The 16,693-nt window shown below is 36.8% G+C and overlaps 1 protein-coding gene and 1 long non-coding RNA gene across 2 annotated transcripts in view; one reads left to right on the forward strand and one right to left on the reverse strand.

Annotated features, from left to right (window-relative positions):
• Window positions 1–16,693, reverse strand: part of EYS (eyes shut homolog) — a 722,813-nt gene that overhangs the window by 612,771 nt on the left and 93,349 nt on the right. The window contains exon 10 of the mRNA XM_063389422.1: window positions 10,940–11,193. Coding sequence (XP_063245492.1) covers window positions 10,940–11,193 — 254 coding nt within the window. The remainder of the gene's footprint in view (window positions 1–10,939; window positions 11,194–16,693) is intronic.
• On the forward strand, window positions 412–15,242 carry LOC134546573 (uncharacterized). Its single transcript, XR_010079202.1, has 3 exons — window positions 412–500; window positions 10,696–10,782; window positions 15,129–15,242. It is a non-coding gene; the product is annotated as an uncharacterized LOC134546573 (long non-coding RNA).

Genomic DNA, 16,693 nt, shown 5'->3' on the forward strand with positions numbered 1-16,693 from the left:
CACCATATGGTGACACCATGGAGTAGCCTGTCCTTGAAGGACTGCACACCATGGAAGAATGACCCATGCTGACCTAGTTTGTGGGAAACCATTTCCCGTGGGGTGGAGTCTTGTTGGAGCAGTTCATGATGAACTATTTCCTGTTGGAAGGACTCCACGATGAAGCAGGGAAAGGATTCCTCTTCCTTTCCTGAGCAGCGGGGGAAGCCACAGATGATGAACTGACCATAACCCCCATTCCCTGTCTCCCTGTGCAGTTGGCAAGGAGCAGGTAGAGCTGGGAAGTTATTAGTAACAAATTCAATTAATATCTCTAATTCTATCTGTTTTGCCTGTGATGGTATTCTGTGCTGGTGATCTCTCCTTATATCAACCCGTGAATTCTTTGTTATATCTTCTCTCCCCTGTACAGTTGCAGAGGGGAAGGATAGAGAGGACTTGGTGAGTGCCTGGTGTCCAGCCAAGGTCTACCCACTACATCCAGCCATAGGAATGCGGAAGTAAATCATATTCAATAGTTATAACAAGTCAGTAGTATGGAAAGCACACTGGGCTTTCTGTGTATCTTACCACAGCAGATAAAAAGAAACCAAATGCTGATATACCTCTGAATTCTTTGCATGGTGAAAATAATTTGGTCTCTTCTTTGCAGAACACCTACATGCCCTCTTATAGCATCATATGAAGCAAGACTCATGGCTCTAAAACCTGTATCTACTAGATAGAAATGGTCTTCATTGGAGAAATGAAGCACCAAGATTCTCTTCCAAATATATACTTGTGATAGCAAGGCTCCTATTGATTTTTTTTCTGCCTCTAAACATACTCTTCAATTACCATAAGATTTGAAGATATATAGATTAAAAGGGGCAGAAGAAGCACAGTCCAGGGAGAGTACAGGTGACTCAGTAAACTAAAAGGCTTTCTGCTAAGAGCAGCTGCTGAGTGCTGTCTAACATATGCCATGACAACAGTGAGCATTACAGCAAGGACGGGCCAACATAAATTAATTTCTAAGTTCTTTAATTTTTAAAGGACTTTCTTTGAAGTGCTGATCAGGTAATGGCACTATATACTACCTTGCTGATCTAATCATGGTATTTTGCATTCCTTACACTTTCCAGTTCAGATCTCTGATTATGGTGTGTCTCTTTTGAGGGATATAAATAAAAATGCATTGGCATCTATTCTCTTCCTCTGGATAGGCAGGTGAAGAATAGAACAAATAACACAAATGGAGTTTCCTGCAGAAGTAAATTATCTGACCACAAGCCATAGGCAAACTGAAGCATGTACTAGAAAAAATCATTGAAAGAGATTCTTTCACCTCCCTCAAATCATTAAAGGTTAAAGCAAATGCAGTTTCAAGGGAAATAATAGAATGAGATCATCCTCATATACTGTTGATATCCAAGATAATATGCAAGGGGGAATTTAGGAATACATGTTCTCAGAATACAAAGGTAATATGTGGGCAGTATTTTAAAAATATTTCAGAGAGAATCAAAGAATCTATGAAGCTATTGTGAGACCATATTTTCTGAGTATTTGAGATATGAAAACAGCCTTTTTTGTTTTCAGTATGCAGCTCCTCTCAATTACACATTTGAAATGTATGATGAGAACCTTCTTAGAAAGTCAGATAAAAATTATTAATTGGCTACAAATTACTTTCAACATCAAAGTATGTTAATATAAATATTTTTTGGTTTATAATTTTAAGGTTAAAATTAATGAAACACATCCTATCAATTACTAGTAAAACATAATATTTAATTAGCTATTTAATAAATCATAGCTCAAGGTCTGAGTTCCTATACACTTTAAAGGCATCATATCACCAGTTCTGAAGTACAAAGAGAATGTTAAAAATTACCATGAGCCAACTCTATTGATGCTATAGAATACTTTATGCTGTATAAAATTGCAGTGTTCTCAAATATATAACAGACAATTACAGGAAAGTCTGTCACTTTTGCAAATTGGATTGCCTGATTTTTAACAGCAACATATTCTGCTGGCACACTGATGATACACAAGACTTTATTCTGCAGGAGCACAAAGGTGTTGAGAAGAACATAAGGACCTGAGAAGGTGAATGCTAAAAAAATTAGCAAAGATATTTTTAATCCTCCTCCAGTGTGACTGATATCACTTACTCTCTTTAAAATAGTCATGCTATTTTAGCAAATAGAGGAACCCTGAAGTTCTCAGGTAAATATAATTGCAGATGAATGACAACAAAAAAAATTAAGTTTCATAAGTTGAATGGATGAAGTCTAACTGAATATTCTTACCTTCAGAAGTGTAACTCTATAAGATCGCTAAATTTAAAGTTCGTACCTTTCAAAATTTGGATGTCTTTTTTCTACTTAACTTAAAGGCATTAATTTTGTACTTTATCTGAACTTATTGAACTATTGTTAGATTTTGTAGGATATCCAGAAAACTGAGGGGGGATTTGATATTAAAATAAGTTTAATTTTAAACTATTCTCAAACACAATATTCAGACATTAGAATAAATGTCTGAAATTCATTCAGAAATTGGAATAAAACTGAAATAATTTGAGAGCTTATTTTCTAATGTAATACATATCATATTTAAATATCTTTTATTAAGTGCCACCACCACTATAACACTTCTGTCTGAATTACAAAACACATGCAAAAAGTTCAAAATACAAATTTTCTTTTTAATACTGTTTATACCAACTTTTATTTTATAAGCAAAATGAAATACAAAGTTTGACAATCTAAAGGCACGCAGAATGACCACAACTAAGAAAAGGATGTGTAAGAATATTTTTTGAAGTAAAACTCCTTACTTGAGGAGATATTCATGACATAAAATTAATCTTTCTCTTTCTGTTCCGAGATGAGATGAAAAGCAAATGATTTAAAATTCTGCTTAATGCAAACTTAACAAAGTACTATTTAAAAGAAAAAAGAAAAAAACCAAACCACATGGGTTTTATAAAGTTAAAGGAGTAGCCAAAATATTAACAATGTATTATTTGAGGATTGTCTTCACAACACCTATCTTACTGTCCACCATTTTATAAAAATCTGTATAATTGTAAAGCATTCCAGTCATGCAGCTGATAACGAGTTGTGTAATTCTGTTGCTTGCTAAGCAATATGAGATATTTTGTTAGATAAGAGTAGTATTGAGCTGAGTAACGCTTCTGCTGACTTTGCAAAAAAAGCAGTTATGAAAAAGAAAGACAGACAGTCCAGGTGAGGCTTTAGTGAACTTGACAGATGTTTATTTTTCTCAGCTTTTTTTGTTCTACATACTTGGTTATTTTCTGAATTTCTTCAAGGTCTTTTCTGTGTAATATATTGTCGTAGTTAAAAATCCAAATCAAATCTAATTTTTTTTTTACCTCATATAGACTAATCTTTTCTGTGAACACCTCTTACAGATTGAAAATAATTTTTGTGTCAAGCCACTCCATCCTCTTAGCTTCCATGAAAGATTTTAACTCAGAGAAAGTCTGTGACTCTTCAAATACAAATTGCCCAGAGTCCAGATCATTTATGTCCATGGGATTACACTGTACATCTGACAGGCTGCACTGGCACAATATGCCAGCAATAATCAATCTTCCCAAGCAGAAAAAGACAGCCAGAGCCCCTGAAAAGGCTGCACTACCCAATGTCCTGAGCTGCAAACCCAGCCCAGCCTTGATGTGTGGTGGAAATGTGGGAGCAGACATGAGCTGTGCTTCCAGGATGGCCTAGTCCTATCACAATAGGAACTGTTGAATAGAAATGGAAGCAGGTGGTGCAAATGCAGAACAGGTAGGGGGAAAAAATGAACCTGATTGCCTTCCTTTGTCAGCAAAACTGAACATTTCATTTTTCCAGATGACCCTGCTTCAGACAAATCCTGTAAAGCAGCTATCAGAGCCCTGAGAGCACTAATGTACTAAAGTTGACTAAAGCATATCCACTGAGGTCCTTCCTACACACCCTGCCCATTGTCAGTGAGTTGAGCTGTGGGCACCCTGATCTGGCCTGGACTATTCTGTAGATGTTGCAGTTTCCAATCCTGCCTCCCTCCCTGTTTCAGGAGTGATCTTGTAAGGATTTTTTTCTTTTTGGATGGATCGCTTGTATGTTCATACCAGAATTGTCTCTGGTTCTGTCTCCTGCTGCTTCTAACTTGCTTCCCTAGCTGGATCCTGGATCTGGTCCATTGCCTGTGCTGTCTGGGGCTTGTGAGGGACCCTCTTACCAGACACTGGTCCTGATTTCCCTGTTTAGATGCTGCAGAACTGTGCCTTGTTTAATGATGGCAATGTTGCACTGAGATTAAACTTGGATTCCAGTTTGTGATTCCTCTCATAGAGCATCCTTGGTCTTGCTGCTCCCTGTGAATAGGTTCAATCTTCATGATGTGTTAAGGTGTCCATCAGCTGTTCCAGATTTGTATAAGGGATTAAGTCTTCTTAAACTTACTTGTGTCAAAAAGGATTGGCTTTTACATAACGTCAAGTATTTTCCTTCAAGATTTGTTTTACTTGTCAGCATGGAGTGACAAAGGAGGTACAACTGACACCGAAGGGCTCCAAGCATCAGCACTTGACTGTCTTTCAGTACAGCCTTTTATACCCTTCCTCTTACAATGCATTACACCTGTGTGCCTTATCTACCCCTTTGTGATTGGTGAGCACACCCCAGCATTCCACGTTCACCTGTCCTACACAATTGTAGCCCCTTAGGGATGAGGCTCAGCCTCATTCCCCATCACCACAAACCATGTGCCTACAAGGGAGGATATACTATTCACACCTATTGCAGAAGGGGGAAACCTTTTAAAACTTCCAATGAATGTAAAACCAATTAATAATGTACAGAAAATACAAACATTAAATATTTCCTCAAACTCCAGATATCACATGGACTTCTCTTGTCTATTTGTGGAATAAAATATTTTTAAAAAAACCCCAGAAAGTTAAAGTAATGGAATGATTTCAAAAAGCCTACATGCCATTTTTCTCTTTCTGGGCAAAAAGAATAATGCTGAAGAGCATGACATATAGGATATATGAATGTCAAACTCAAATTGTCACTGTGAGACCTCCTTTAGTGATGAGTTTTAATACTGTTAATTATTAATTACATACAGGTGAAGCAATACTGGATCATATTTTGCTATGTGAGGTTAATATTATACAATCATACAGTTTATATTCAGAATTAAGAGCTTTCCCAAATGTTAATTCTACAATCAGTATTATATAGATATAAACCCTCAAGAGAAATCAATGAGGCAACATTGCCTATCTGCTTAGAGTTCTCAGTAACTGCCTTCACATTTTTATGGTCATCTAAACAGAAAAAAAATTTAGTGAAGCACATGTTTAGATAAATATGGGATTTTTTTCCAGATAATACCAAGAAAGGCTTCCTTTAAACCAGAAATAAACAGACTGCTATTTCTTTAGACATACTAATTATCATAAGATCTGGAATTATTTGATGCTGAACATTGATGTATCAAAATAGAGTTAACACAAAGATATGGGACAAAGGATAGACTAGGAATTAATCTGAATGTGAACTGGGAATTACTCTGAAGCATTATGCTACATTAGAAGGACTGAACCAGAAGATGGTAATGTAGAGGGTCACCTCATGATCAAAAGCTAAAAAAGTTTAAAAAGTTATTAATTTAATTTTTAAAATCATACTACAGACTTTCAAGTTTAACTTGTGTAAAGTTCTCTTATAGCCATTGGAAAGTACTTTGATATTTCATCTGAATGTGAATTTACTATTTATGAAGAAAAATGGATTACATCTGGATTTGTTAAAAAGCTAAACGACAGAGAAACAACACAAAAAACACACAAAAATGAGATCAGGGTAAATGTGGGGTTTTTAGTTGTACACAGAGATACAAATCACTGATTCATGACATAATGACTGACACCTGATGGGTAATATTATATTTCTTTTTTCTTTAAATTTGCTTCTATGGAAATGCCATTACATAATATCTCATTGAGTGATAAAATGAAGGGGTTTTTTAAAGTGTTTTCCAGTAATATATAGCTATATCATTTATATAAGCAAGTCCTCACAGTAACAGTCACAGAATGGTTGAGATTGGAAGTGACCTCTGAATGTCATTTCATCCAGTCCCCCAGTTCAAGCAGGAACACCCTGAGCCAGTTTCACAGCACCAGGTAAGGATGGCTTTTGAATATCTCCAAGGATGGAAACTCCATAACCCCCATGATCATTCTATGGCAGTGCTCAGTCACCCTCACAGTAATAAAGTATTTCCTGATGTTCAGACAGCAGCATCTGTGTTTTCCTTTGTGTCCATTGCCTCTGGTTCTGTCACTGAGCACTACTGAAAAGATCCTGGCTCCATCTCCTGTACACCCTCCCTTCAGGTATTTTTATACATTGGTAAGATCCCTCTATGAACATTTCTTCCTCATGCTGAAGAGTTTCAACTTCCTCAGCCTTTCCTCATAGAAGAAATGCTCCAGTCCCTTTATTATCTTAGTGTCTTCATTATCCTCTCTCCAATGTGTCCTTGTGTCTCTTCCTGAGGAGCCCAGAACTTGACACAGTCCTACAGGTATAGCCTCAGCACCAGTGCTGAGGGACAGCATCACTTTCCTTGACCTGCTGACAAAAATACCTCATGATGCAGCCCAGGCATATGCCTTCTAAGAACAAGGACACACTGCTGTCTCACACTAAACTTGATGTCCACCAAGACCCCCAGGTTCTTCCCTGCAAAGCTGCATGCCAGCTAATCAGCCCATGGTATCCACTGGGGCATGGAGTTATTTCTCCCTAGGTGCAGTGTTTGGCACTTTCCCCTGCTGAACTTTATGGGGTTCATGTCAGCCCATTTCTCAAGCCTCTATTGGACCGTCTGGGTAGCAGCACAGTCCTGTGCAGCCATTCCTCCCATCCTTGTGGCTTCTGCAAACTTTATGAGGGTGCACTTTGCCCCATTGGTCAGATCACTAATGAAGAAGTTAAAAATAACTGGATCCTCTATTGACTCCTGGAGTACACCACGGGTTACTCCTGTAAAGGTTCCCTCCACAAAAAACATCTTCATCTAGGCTTGGCCACTCATCCAGTTTTCAGTTTACCTCACTATCTACTCATCCAGCCTATACACCATCAGCTTTTTCATGAGGATCTTGTGGAAGATCACACAGAAAGCTTTGCTAATGTCAGGGTAGACAATACACTTTGCTCACCTCTCATCTACAAGCCATTCATTTCACTTTGGAAGTTTATCAGGTTGCTCAAGTATGAGTAACCCTTGCTGAAAGCATGCTGATTACTCCAGATAATTTTCTTGTTATTCATGATTTCCAGGATTAACTGCTCCATTACCTTAATAAGCATCAAGGCAACAGTGAGCTGCTTGAAGTTTTCCATTCATTTTTGCCTTTCTTGAAAAGTGACATTTGCTTTCCTCCATTCTTTGTGTGCTTCTGCTAATCAATATGATCTATTACTGTTAAATGACAGTGATTTTGCAATGACATCTGCCAGCTCTCACAGAATTACATATCCAAAGTGTCTTGGATTACATAACTAAAAAGAAAAAAAAAAAAGTGCATTCTATTTCATCTGTAGAAAGCAGTTGGGAGATGGTTTCTTTTTTCTTTTTCTCTTGTACTTCCAGGGGGGAGGAGGATGGATGCCTTCTGATAATAGACCAGCTGTAAAAACCAGGTGGGGCAGAATTTCTTGTCTCTTTCATCAACTTTGTCCATCCTCCGGGGGATATCTTCTGTTAATGGGCCACTAAGGTTCACCAGTGACATGACACATTACATCATCCCATCCTCCCAGTGGGTAGGAGCCAACCATTCCCTACCCAGATAAAAATGGGGACACAGGGACCCCAGGCATCCTATTTTCCACTGGATTCCCAGAGGAAGACTGGACTAATCTCACTGCCACTAAACCTGTCTACAGGATCATCTCTACTCCAACAGAACCCCATCTGTCACTCCAGGAGGACTTATTTGGACAGCTTCCAACACCCTGGCTGACAGGGTGTCAGGTTGTATCCCTGACTCTGTCAGAGTTTTCTAGGACTTTTGTTTGTTTTCTTGCTTGCTTGTTTTTGTTTTGTTTAGTTTTTTGTTTTTGTTTTTGTTTTTGTTTTTGTTTTGTTTTTGTTTTGTTTTTGTTTTGTTTTTGTTTCTTATTTTTATTACTGCATTTGTATTTTTAATATTCCTAGTAGAGAACTGTTATTCCTATTCCCATATTTTTGTCTGGAAGCTTCTAATTGCAAAATTGTAATAATTTGGAGGGAGGGCGTTTTTACATTCTCCATTCCAAGGGAAACTCCAGTTTTCCCTGACAGATACAGATTTGGTCTTTCCAAACCAATACACAAAAAAGGCAATAAAATCGGTGAATGATCTGGACTATAAGTCATATGAGGAGCAGCTGAGGGAGCTGGGGTTGTTAAAAGAAGAATGGGAGCAGCTAAGGGAGCTGGTAGAAAAGAAGAATGAGGAGGAACCTTATCCTCTTCAGTTACTTGAAAGGAGTTTGTGGCAAGGTGGAGGTCAATCTCTTTTAACAAGTTACAAGTGACAGGATAAGAGGAAATGGCTTCAAGTTGTGCCAGGGGAGGTTTAGAATGGTTATTAGGAAAAAAAAGTCTTCACTAAAAGGGTGGTCATGCACTGGAAGAGGTTGCCCAAGGAAGTGCTGAAATTGCCACCCCCAGAACTGTTCATAAAGTATGAGGATGGGGCACATGGGGAGATGGCTGAGCAATGAATATGGTGGTACTATCTTAACATTTGGACAAAGTGATCTTAGAGGGGCTTTTCAGCTTTAAAGACAATAAAATTCTATGATGCTATGATTTGTGGGTGCATCCTAAGAAGGCTCATTGGCATATATCCAGTTTGCTGATGTTTTTCCTGATACGTGTCTCATACATCAAGGGTATGTCTTACTTGTTTTGGAGGTTTTTCTCTGGTCTTCAGGATGGTGGATTTTTGAAGGACAATCTTACCAGTACAGAGTGAAAGAAAGGCAGTATTTATGACCTCAAACTTTTCCATGTCCAGTCTCATTAAGAATGGGACTATATTTTCCTTTCTTTTCCCCTTGTCACTTATATACTCAGAGAAACCTTGTTTGAGGTCTTTCAAATTTCTTAATATATTCATATATCAACTGGACCTTTGACCTTAGTAAACTTACTGCTGCATGCTCAGATAGTGTCTACCTATTTTCTGCCAGGTTACCTGTCCTTGCTTCCATCCTCTGTCAGTATACATTTATTTTTTTTTGGTTGAATTTGGGCAGGAGTTCCTTGATCATCCATACAGGCCACCTGGTGTTTTTTTGTCTGCTCTTTGAGAGAAGTAGCTCTTGAGCTTAGAAGTTTTAGAAGATAGATTTTTTTAGGCCCTTCCCTTGAGGGTTTTATCCCATGGGACTCTTCCAAGCAGATACTACATTCCACAGTATTGTCCCATAGAAGGTATCAGGGCAGTTGAAGTTTCCCATGAAGTCCAGCAAAGTACAAAATAAGGCTTGAATTTTAAGCAGCAAGATGGAAATACATTGTGTGAGATTTTGCACAGGTGAGCCAAGTACGGTTCTCTTTACCTCTATTCAGACATACAGTTCTGCTATCATAATAGAATTTAAGTCACTTCAGGGATAATTCTGCTTCATTGCACTTTTATTAATAAATGAGCATGAAAAGGAAGTAACATCTTTTATTAAATGTGTAAGCAAATGGCCAAGAGATTATTTAATCAACTAAAATTAAGGACAACAAATCTGCAAGTGTATATCATATACTTAAATGTGTAAATGAATGTATGTAAATAAATGTATGTAAATGAAATATGTAAATGAATATAAATGTATTTGAAATTTAAAATACACGTGCTTAAATAATAAAAGTATGTGTAGCTAGCCAGAATATATAATGAAAAAATAGCAGTGAAGTGATAGTTACTTAATATTTCAGTGGTTGATCTGGGACTTAAAAATCTAGTACTACACACATTCTCTAGACTGGAGTAAAAGCCCTCAGCAGCTTGGAAGAAGAAGCTGTAAGTTAATGTTTAGTTAGTACAAATGACACTGTGCATACTAGGCTATTTATTTTTCCCTTTGTTAGTGATACCACAGATTGTAAATAGAGAAGTATTTGGATCATTAACTGCTTGTTTTTGATGATATAAACTACAGGCTGGAAACTGGACACTTTGGTATTACTGTATTCAAAACTATTTTTTGTCTCCCACATGTAGTCTGAATATTACTATTATTCACACAAAACAGAAATTAGTACAAAAACAAATCATAATGTCAGGTGTTGTAGGATTTGTCCAATGCAATGCAGAAATCTACAGCCCATCTCCTCCTAGAAAAGATGTCTAGGACAGACAGATGCCCTATGTCCCTCCGGTGTATCAAAGGGCAGTCTGAACAGTTCACTCAAATGTAGCTGATTATGTTCTATATGTGCAGAGATGATACTGCTGATCTCATTCCTCCTCAAGCTTACATTTTCTTGTTCTGTACAAAAACAATGTTCTTATCAGCCTGTATATGATTGAAGCCACAATATGTAACACTGCATAACTGTGAAATGAAAACAATACAATTAAAATTGTGATTTGGAATTTCATTGATTTTTTTTTTCCAACAGAATCAAAGCTAATACTCAGAACTGTACATTTAGTGGAGGGAAGATCAGCTGGGGAGACATTAGGAAGCACAACCTAAGAATTTCAATGTGAGTTAAGTTAAAACTCCTATGAATCATACAATTGCAAATGTATGCATATTTGTATTTATATATAATTGTAATTAAACAGTCACATAAACATTGCTTACATAGAGTGGGACAACCACATCTGTAATACAAGGCACTTCAAAAGAATAAAACTTACCTTTGAACCCAGCAGTACAATAACAAGAAAAGTGGCCACTTAAATCCACACAAGTAGCTCCATTTTTGCAAGGTGAACTTGAGCACTCATTTATTTTAACTTCACAGAAGGGTCCTTCATATCCAGGCACACAGTAGCAGCTGTAATTATGCAAGTGGTCCTGGCAGAATCCATATTGAGAGCACTGGTTTCCAATGCAGTTGTCTATATCAAGCTCACAAAATGTGCCAGTGTAACCAAGGGGACATATGCACCTGTTATTGAAATGAGAGGAGAAGAGGGGGAAAAATCCAACTAAATCGCTAGTCTGGAATATGTAGGTCAACAATCACTAATAATGTTAACATAACTCTCCCTTTGAATTACCCACAAATGAATCATAATTTTTTTCAATCCTCTTTCTTTACCTTCAATTAGTCACTAAGTAACTTCATTTCACATGCACTGCTAACAATAATTAAATTAAAATCTTAGCTATTTACATAGGACAAACTAGGAGCTATATTAATATTAGGCTTCAAATGAAAATATTGAAAGGGAAAACCTGTAAATATGAATAATATGGATTTTAAAGGTCTTTTTCTGAAAAAGTAGTTACTAGCTACACTACCTCTAGAAAGAAACAATACTACAACCTGTTTGGATATAAAATCAGTATAAAAGTGCTTTATCATTAGCAACAAGACTTACAATTTTGTTACTTGAAAAAAAAAGAAATCTGTGGAATTCTACAGATATTGCCCAGTATATTTTCTAGAAATTTTTCAGAGGTTTTTTTTTTTTTGAAATTTAGACAGACATCTAAATTATATAAGGCTGGAGATAACTTTTTCATGTTCACCCTTTCCACTTCTTTGTTTTCTTTTGCTGTGTGAAATCTGGATTATCTCATAGTTGACCTACATCTCATAAAATTAGAAAATCTCTTGTACTTGGCAATATATTCTTTGATTGATCCTCTCCTTATCATATCTAGAGGTGTCCTCACACAGGAGGTAATTTTACAATAATACATAGTCTTGACCCATAGAGATGCTATCCAGAAGATGGAAAGAACTAACAAGTTAAAGAAGCCTTGATTCTAGTAATTTTCTCTATCAATCCATCTGGCAGAAAGAGTATTTTTCCCTTTATTTTAAACAGAAGTGAATACTCATGTGGCTCTTTGCTTCTGTCCTTGCTTACTGTGCCTGCATTTTTTATGGTAGACATATGGAAACTAAATCAGGAGCTGTGTGTCTTGGAGTACAGCTAAAGAACACCAACTGCAAATGGGCTTTTAGTCCATGGACCTAAATAGAGCTTGCTTGAAGTAAGCCCTCCATATCGCATTCAGTGTGGTTGTGAGCTCTTCATCACCACCAGTTTTGCTCTACAGATCCATTGCTACTGCAGTAATGACCCAAGTATATATAGCTGTTGTATTCTCTCTTCCAGCCACAGTCACTTCTTAGTAAACAGGAAATTGTTGCCTTCTCTTGAGAGCTTCAGCTGATTCTGTTTCTCATTTTTAAAGAAATGGAGTACATTAAAATATCACACAGTTACTTTACTGTGCTGGTTTTCAATAGGGTAAAGTTAATCTTCACAGTAGCTAGTACTCATTTTCTTCTGGTTTTAATCCACAGTTTTGGATTTATGCTGGAAAGAGGGTTGATAATATAGAGATGTTTTTGTTATTGCTGAGCAGGGCTTACACAGAGCCAAGGCTGTTTCTGCTTTTCACACTGCCAGCCTGGTGAGGAAGTTGGGGCTGCATGGGAGGCTCGGAGAAGACACAGCCCAGACAGGTTACCCAAACTGACCTAAGGGATATTCCATATCACATGACATGCTCAGTATATAACATGTGGGGAAGAAGGAAAAAGTGAGGGACATTTTGACTCATTGTGTTTGTCTTCCAAGTACCTGTTATGTGTGATGGGGCCCTGCTCTCCTGGAGGTGGCTGAACACCTGCCTGCCCGTGGGAAGCAGCAAATTTGTTCCTTGTTTTGCTTTGCTTGTGTGCATGGCTTTTGCATTTCCTATTAAAATGTCTTTATCTCAGCCCAAGAGTTTTCTAACTTATATCCTTGCAATTCTCTTCCCCACCCTGCTTCTGCGGGAGTGAGCGAGTGACTGCCTTGGGCTTGGATGCAGGTGGTGTTAGACAATTACATTTATGGCTAAATATAAATTTTGACTTGCATAAAATTTCATTATGCTTAAACATTAAAAGCAGGTGTGCTTTTAGTTACCTTTAGTTGCACATTTTCTGAATCTACCAACAATAATATGGTAAACAACCAGTCATATTAATCTTTCTGGTGTAGATAATCACTTTATTTCTTAATTTGTTTTTACAGTAACAAACAGTGTGTGCACTGTAAAGATGCAACTGTTCAATCATTCTTCAAAAATGTGGCTATTATCATTAGCATTGAACGGAAACTTTAACTTAGAGCTCTTCTTAACAAGAATGGGAGGATGAAGAATTTTTTGTTATTTCCTGATTATTACTAGTTGTATAGCTTATCTTCAGAGACCACAGAAGAGCTACACAGAAACAGATGTGATGTAGAATCTTCTAGTTTCAGTTTCATACTTCTGATTTCACACTACAAGCAATGATGTCATAAATATCTTATTTTTCAATGTTTTGGTATCTCAAGAAATCAAAACCAGCTGAGAATGAAATGTGCTTTGTTTTTCCCAGATGTCTTTTAATTTAGTATGAGTTATCTCTTAAATCAGCATAATTAAGTGCTGTATACTGTTATTATTATAGTTATAGTTATTTTTATTATTTTTTATTATAATGCAGTTTCTTATTATCTTCAGCAGCACTAAAATACTGAGCATGATATCAAAAGCTTTGAGGCATGGATTGATTTTCAGTCTTATTTGATTCAAAGCATAAATGTTTCTCTGAAATAAACTTTCAAAAAAATTTCATACAGATATATACAATACCAGAATTTCCATTTGTAAGTGTATTTCTGGTTCAGGGAACTTGTATTTTTCCCTTATCAGAGGGATGACCTGGCTGTGCACTGGCGTCTCAGCACAGGGGCTCAACCTCTCCATGGCCTGTCTGGATGTCACTCCCTGTGCTCGAGTCAGTGACTGCTGCCTCTCCTCTCCAGATTCAGCTCTGGGATGGCCCATCTGGTGTGTGTGTGACATCTCCCAGTAGAGACCAGGAGATGCTGATGACCCCTTATCAGCCTCTTTCTTAAGGAGGACTAAAATGTCAGCCTTACAAAACGGGGGAACAGTGAAAGCAGAAGCATGGCACCAGAAAACAGCATATGAAGCAGTTTTGTGTTAACATTAATAGGAATCACAATACTTTCTTGCTGCATGTATGTCCTCTTTCATCCACAGCAAGATTCCGAGGGTAAGAGATATTAAGAGAGAAAATAAATACATCAGTGCTTTTGCTACAAGCATGGATTTTAGTAGCGAGTTGCAAACACAAATAATTTGAGGATTACTGTGCTCCCACACATATCATGCAGATGATTGTATGTTACTACTCCAGAGCCTAGACTTAGTTAATGTTAATTAACTATAATGATAATTTGATATGCTTGTGAAATGAATGTTAAATGGAGATGCAAAGACAGGCATGGAATTTAGTCTAAGAAGGAATGTGTTGCTTAAATGGGAATGGTTATGGCATCAGTGCAATGCGTTGCCACCGACATTTTATCATTACCAGTCTCAAACAGCAGATGTGGGGTAAGGTGCTGGTCAGTCCAGGCAGGGTAGCTGTCAAGCTGTCATCATAAACTGCCTGCACTAAAGACGTAGTGTAGCTTGTGTTATGGAGTAAATACCCATGCACATCACATGAATCTTAAAAATGGCTGCAAAAAGCCAAAGACCAGACTGAAGATGTATGTATGCTAATCCGTAATAGGAGAGACCTAGCTACTTTCTGTATTGATACAAGAGGCATATCGGAGCACTGATGCCTGGAATCAGCAAAGAATTCCCAGAATCTTTCTACTTTGTTTTCTTAATATTTGTCATTCTTATTTATAGATATGTATGTTTATTAGTATTAGTCCAAGCATATTAGCAACAATTATCAGTATTAATTATCCCTTTTTGCCATTGAAATGTGAACTGTACACACATATGTGGTTGAAAAAGTTATTTAGTTTCACTTTGACTTTTTATATGCATCTCTATTCTCTACAGAAAAGCTGTTGTATAACTTATTACAGAGGTATTCCCTAAGAAATTGTGACATATATTCACCAATCTTCTGGAGTTGTAGAAAGGTGAGGAAAAGTATTTCTCCTCTTTCTCTAGTGGAAGAAACCTATTATTGTTGCAGAAAACTCTGTATATCACAGTACTAACTTTATATGGCACTGTCAACTAGGTCCTGCAGACAAATTGCATATATAGTATAGGATGAATAAACTTGTAAAAAGAAAATTAGATATATAAAAAAAATCTAATCAAACAGCTCAATTTACCCAGCTGGAAGAAAATGGAAAAAGTCAAGGATGAATAAAATAATAGAAGCTTTAAATTTTCTGATACACAGAAATGATCTAAAATATGTTTACTTTTCACAATCTTGCTGGCATCAGGCAAAGAAGTGTTTCATATTCTAAAGGATTTTACTCTACAATGTGTCACTTTACTCTTTTGTACTCAGATTAATTCTTTAATTTTACGCACTGAAATTTGTATATTGAATACTTAGGAATGTGTTGGCAATTCAAGTTTTACCATACACCAAACCCAGTTTCCTAATGAGACATTTTCCTGCATAAAAACGAATGAAATGCTGACATCAGAGCTATAGCTATTGACTAAAATACATTTTAAAAATATATTAGTTCATCGTGACCTTTTAAACAGTGGTAAATCCTACAGTACAGCTTCTTCAAGTCTTAATCTAACAGTTCTCAGTCCTTCTTGCTGGGCTTTCCTGAGGCTGTGATAAATGTAGGACTTCATCTAAACACACTGGACTGAAGAAATGGGAAACAGGACAGGTAATGGAAACTACACTGAGTTTTAAATTGTGTCCTCTCTCTGTTGCTCCTTTCCACTGAATAGACAATAGTAAAGTATCTACAGTTATTGCCTTATTTCAGTTAGGATCTTGGTTGTCCAAAATGTAATGTTGACAAGAAAAATATTTACAAGGGCGAAGAAAACAGAGTAATAAATTTGCCCTGGATTTCAAAACAGGAAGGAGGTTATGCTCCTTGAAGATCTCTTTCACTTTAATTATTCATTAAATGCTTCTCATTGAGCCTTGTTAGATCACTTCTCTCTCTTCTCCAACACAGAACATAATCAAACAATACACGTTCTTTAAAAGAGAAAAATTATTACTATTTTCTTTTTAATGTGGAAACACTGTCTATTTACTGAGGTAATGAATCCTATCTGTCCTTTTTTTCCTATCAGGTAGACATAAGCAAAGGTCAAGATATTCTTTTGGCTTGTGGATTCAATTAGTCTATTGCATTGTATCTGCCAGATTCACATTGACAGCTACACCATCAACCCAGTGGCAAGAGCAGTAATTCTTTAAAGTTATAATTTTAAAAACATGCTGATTGACTTTTTTCATGATATTGCAAACAGCACAGACTGAGCCGGAAGTGCAGCAATTAATTTGAATTAATTGCAGGTTTTGTGTCACTGTGATTGGGGCCACTTAAGTTGTAAGAAAAGGCTCACTAAACCAAAGGAGTAAAACTCTTAAGACTTCTTGCTGTAATTATGAGGCTCTTGGT

This window comes from Prinia subflava, chromosome 2 (genome assembly GCF_021018805.1).
Source record: "Prinia subflava isolate CZ2003 ecotype Zambia chromosome 2, Cam_Psub_1.2, whole genome shotgun sequence".
Classification (NCBI taxonomy): Eukaryota; Metazoa; Chordata; class Aves; order Passeriformes; family Cisticolidae; genus Prinia; species Prinia subflava.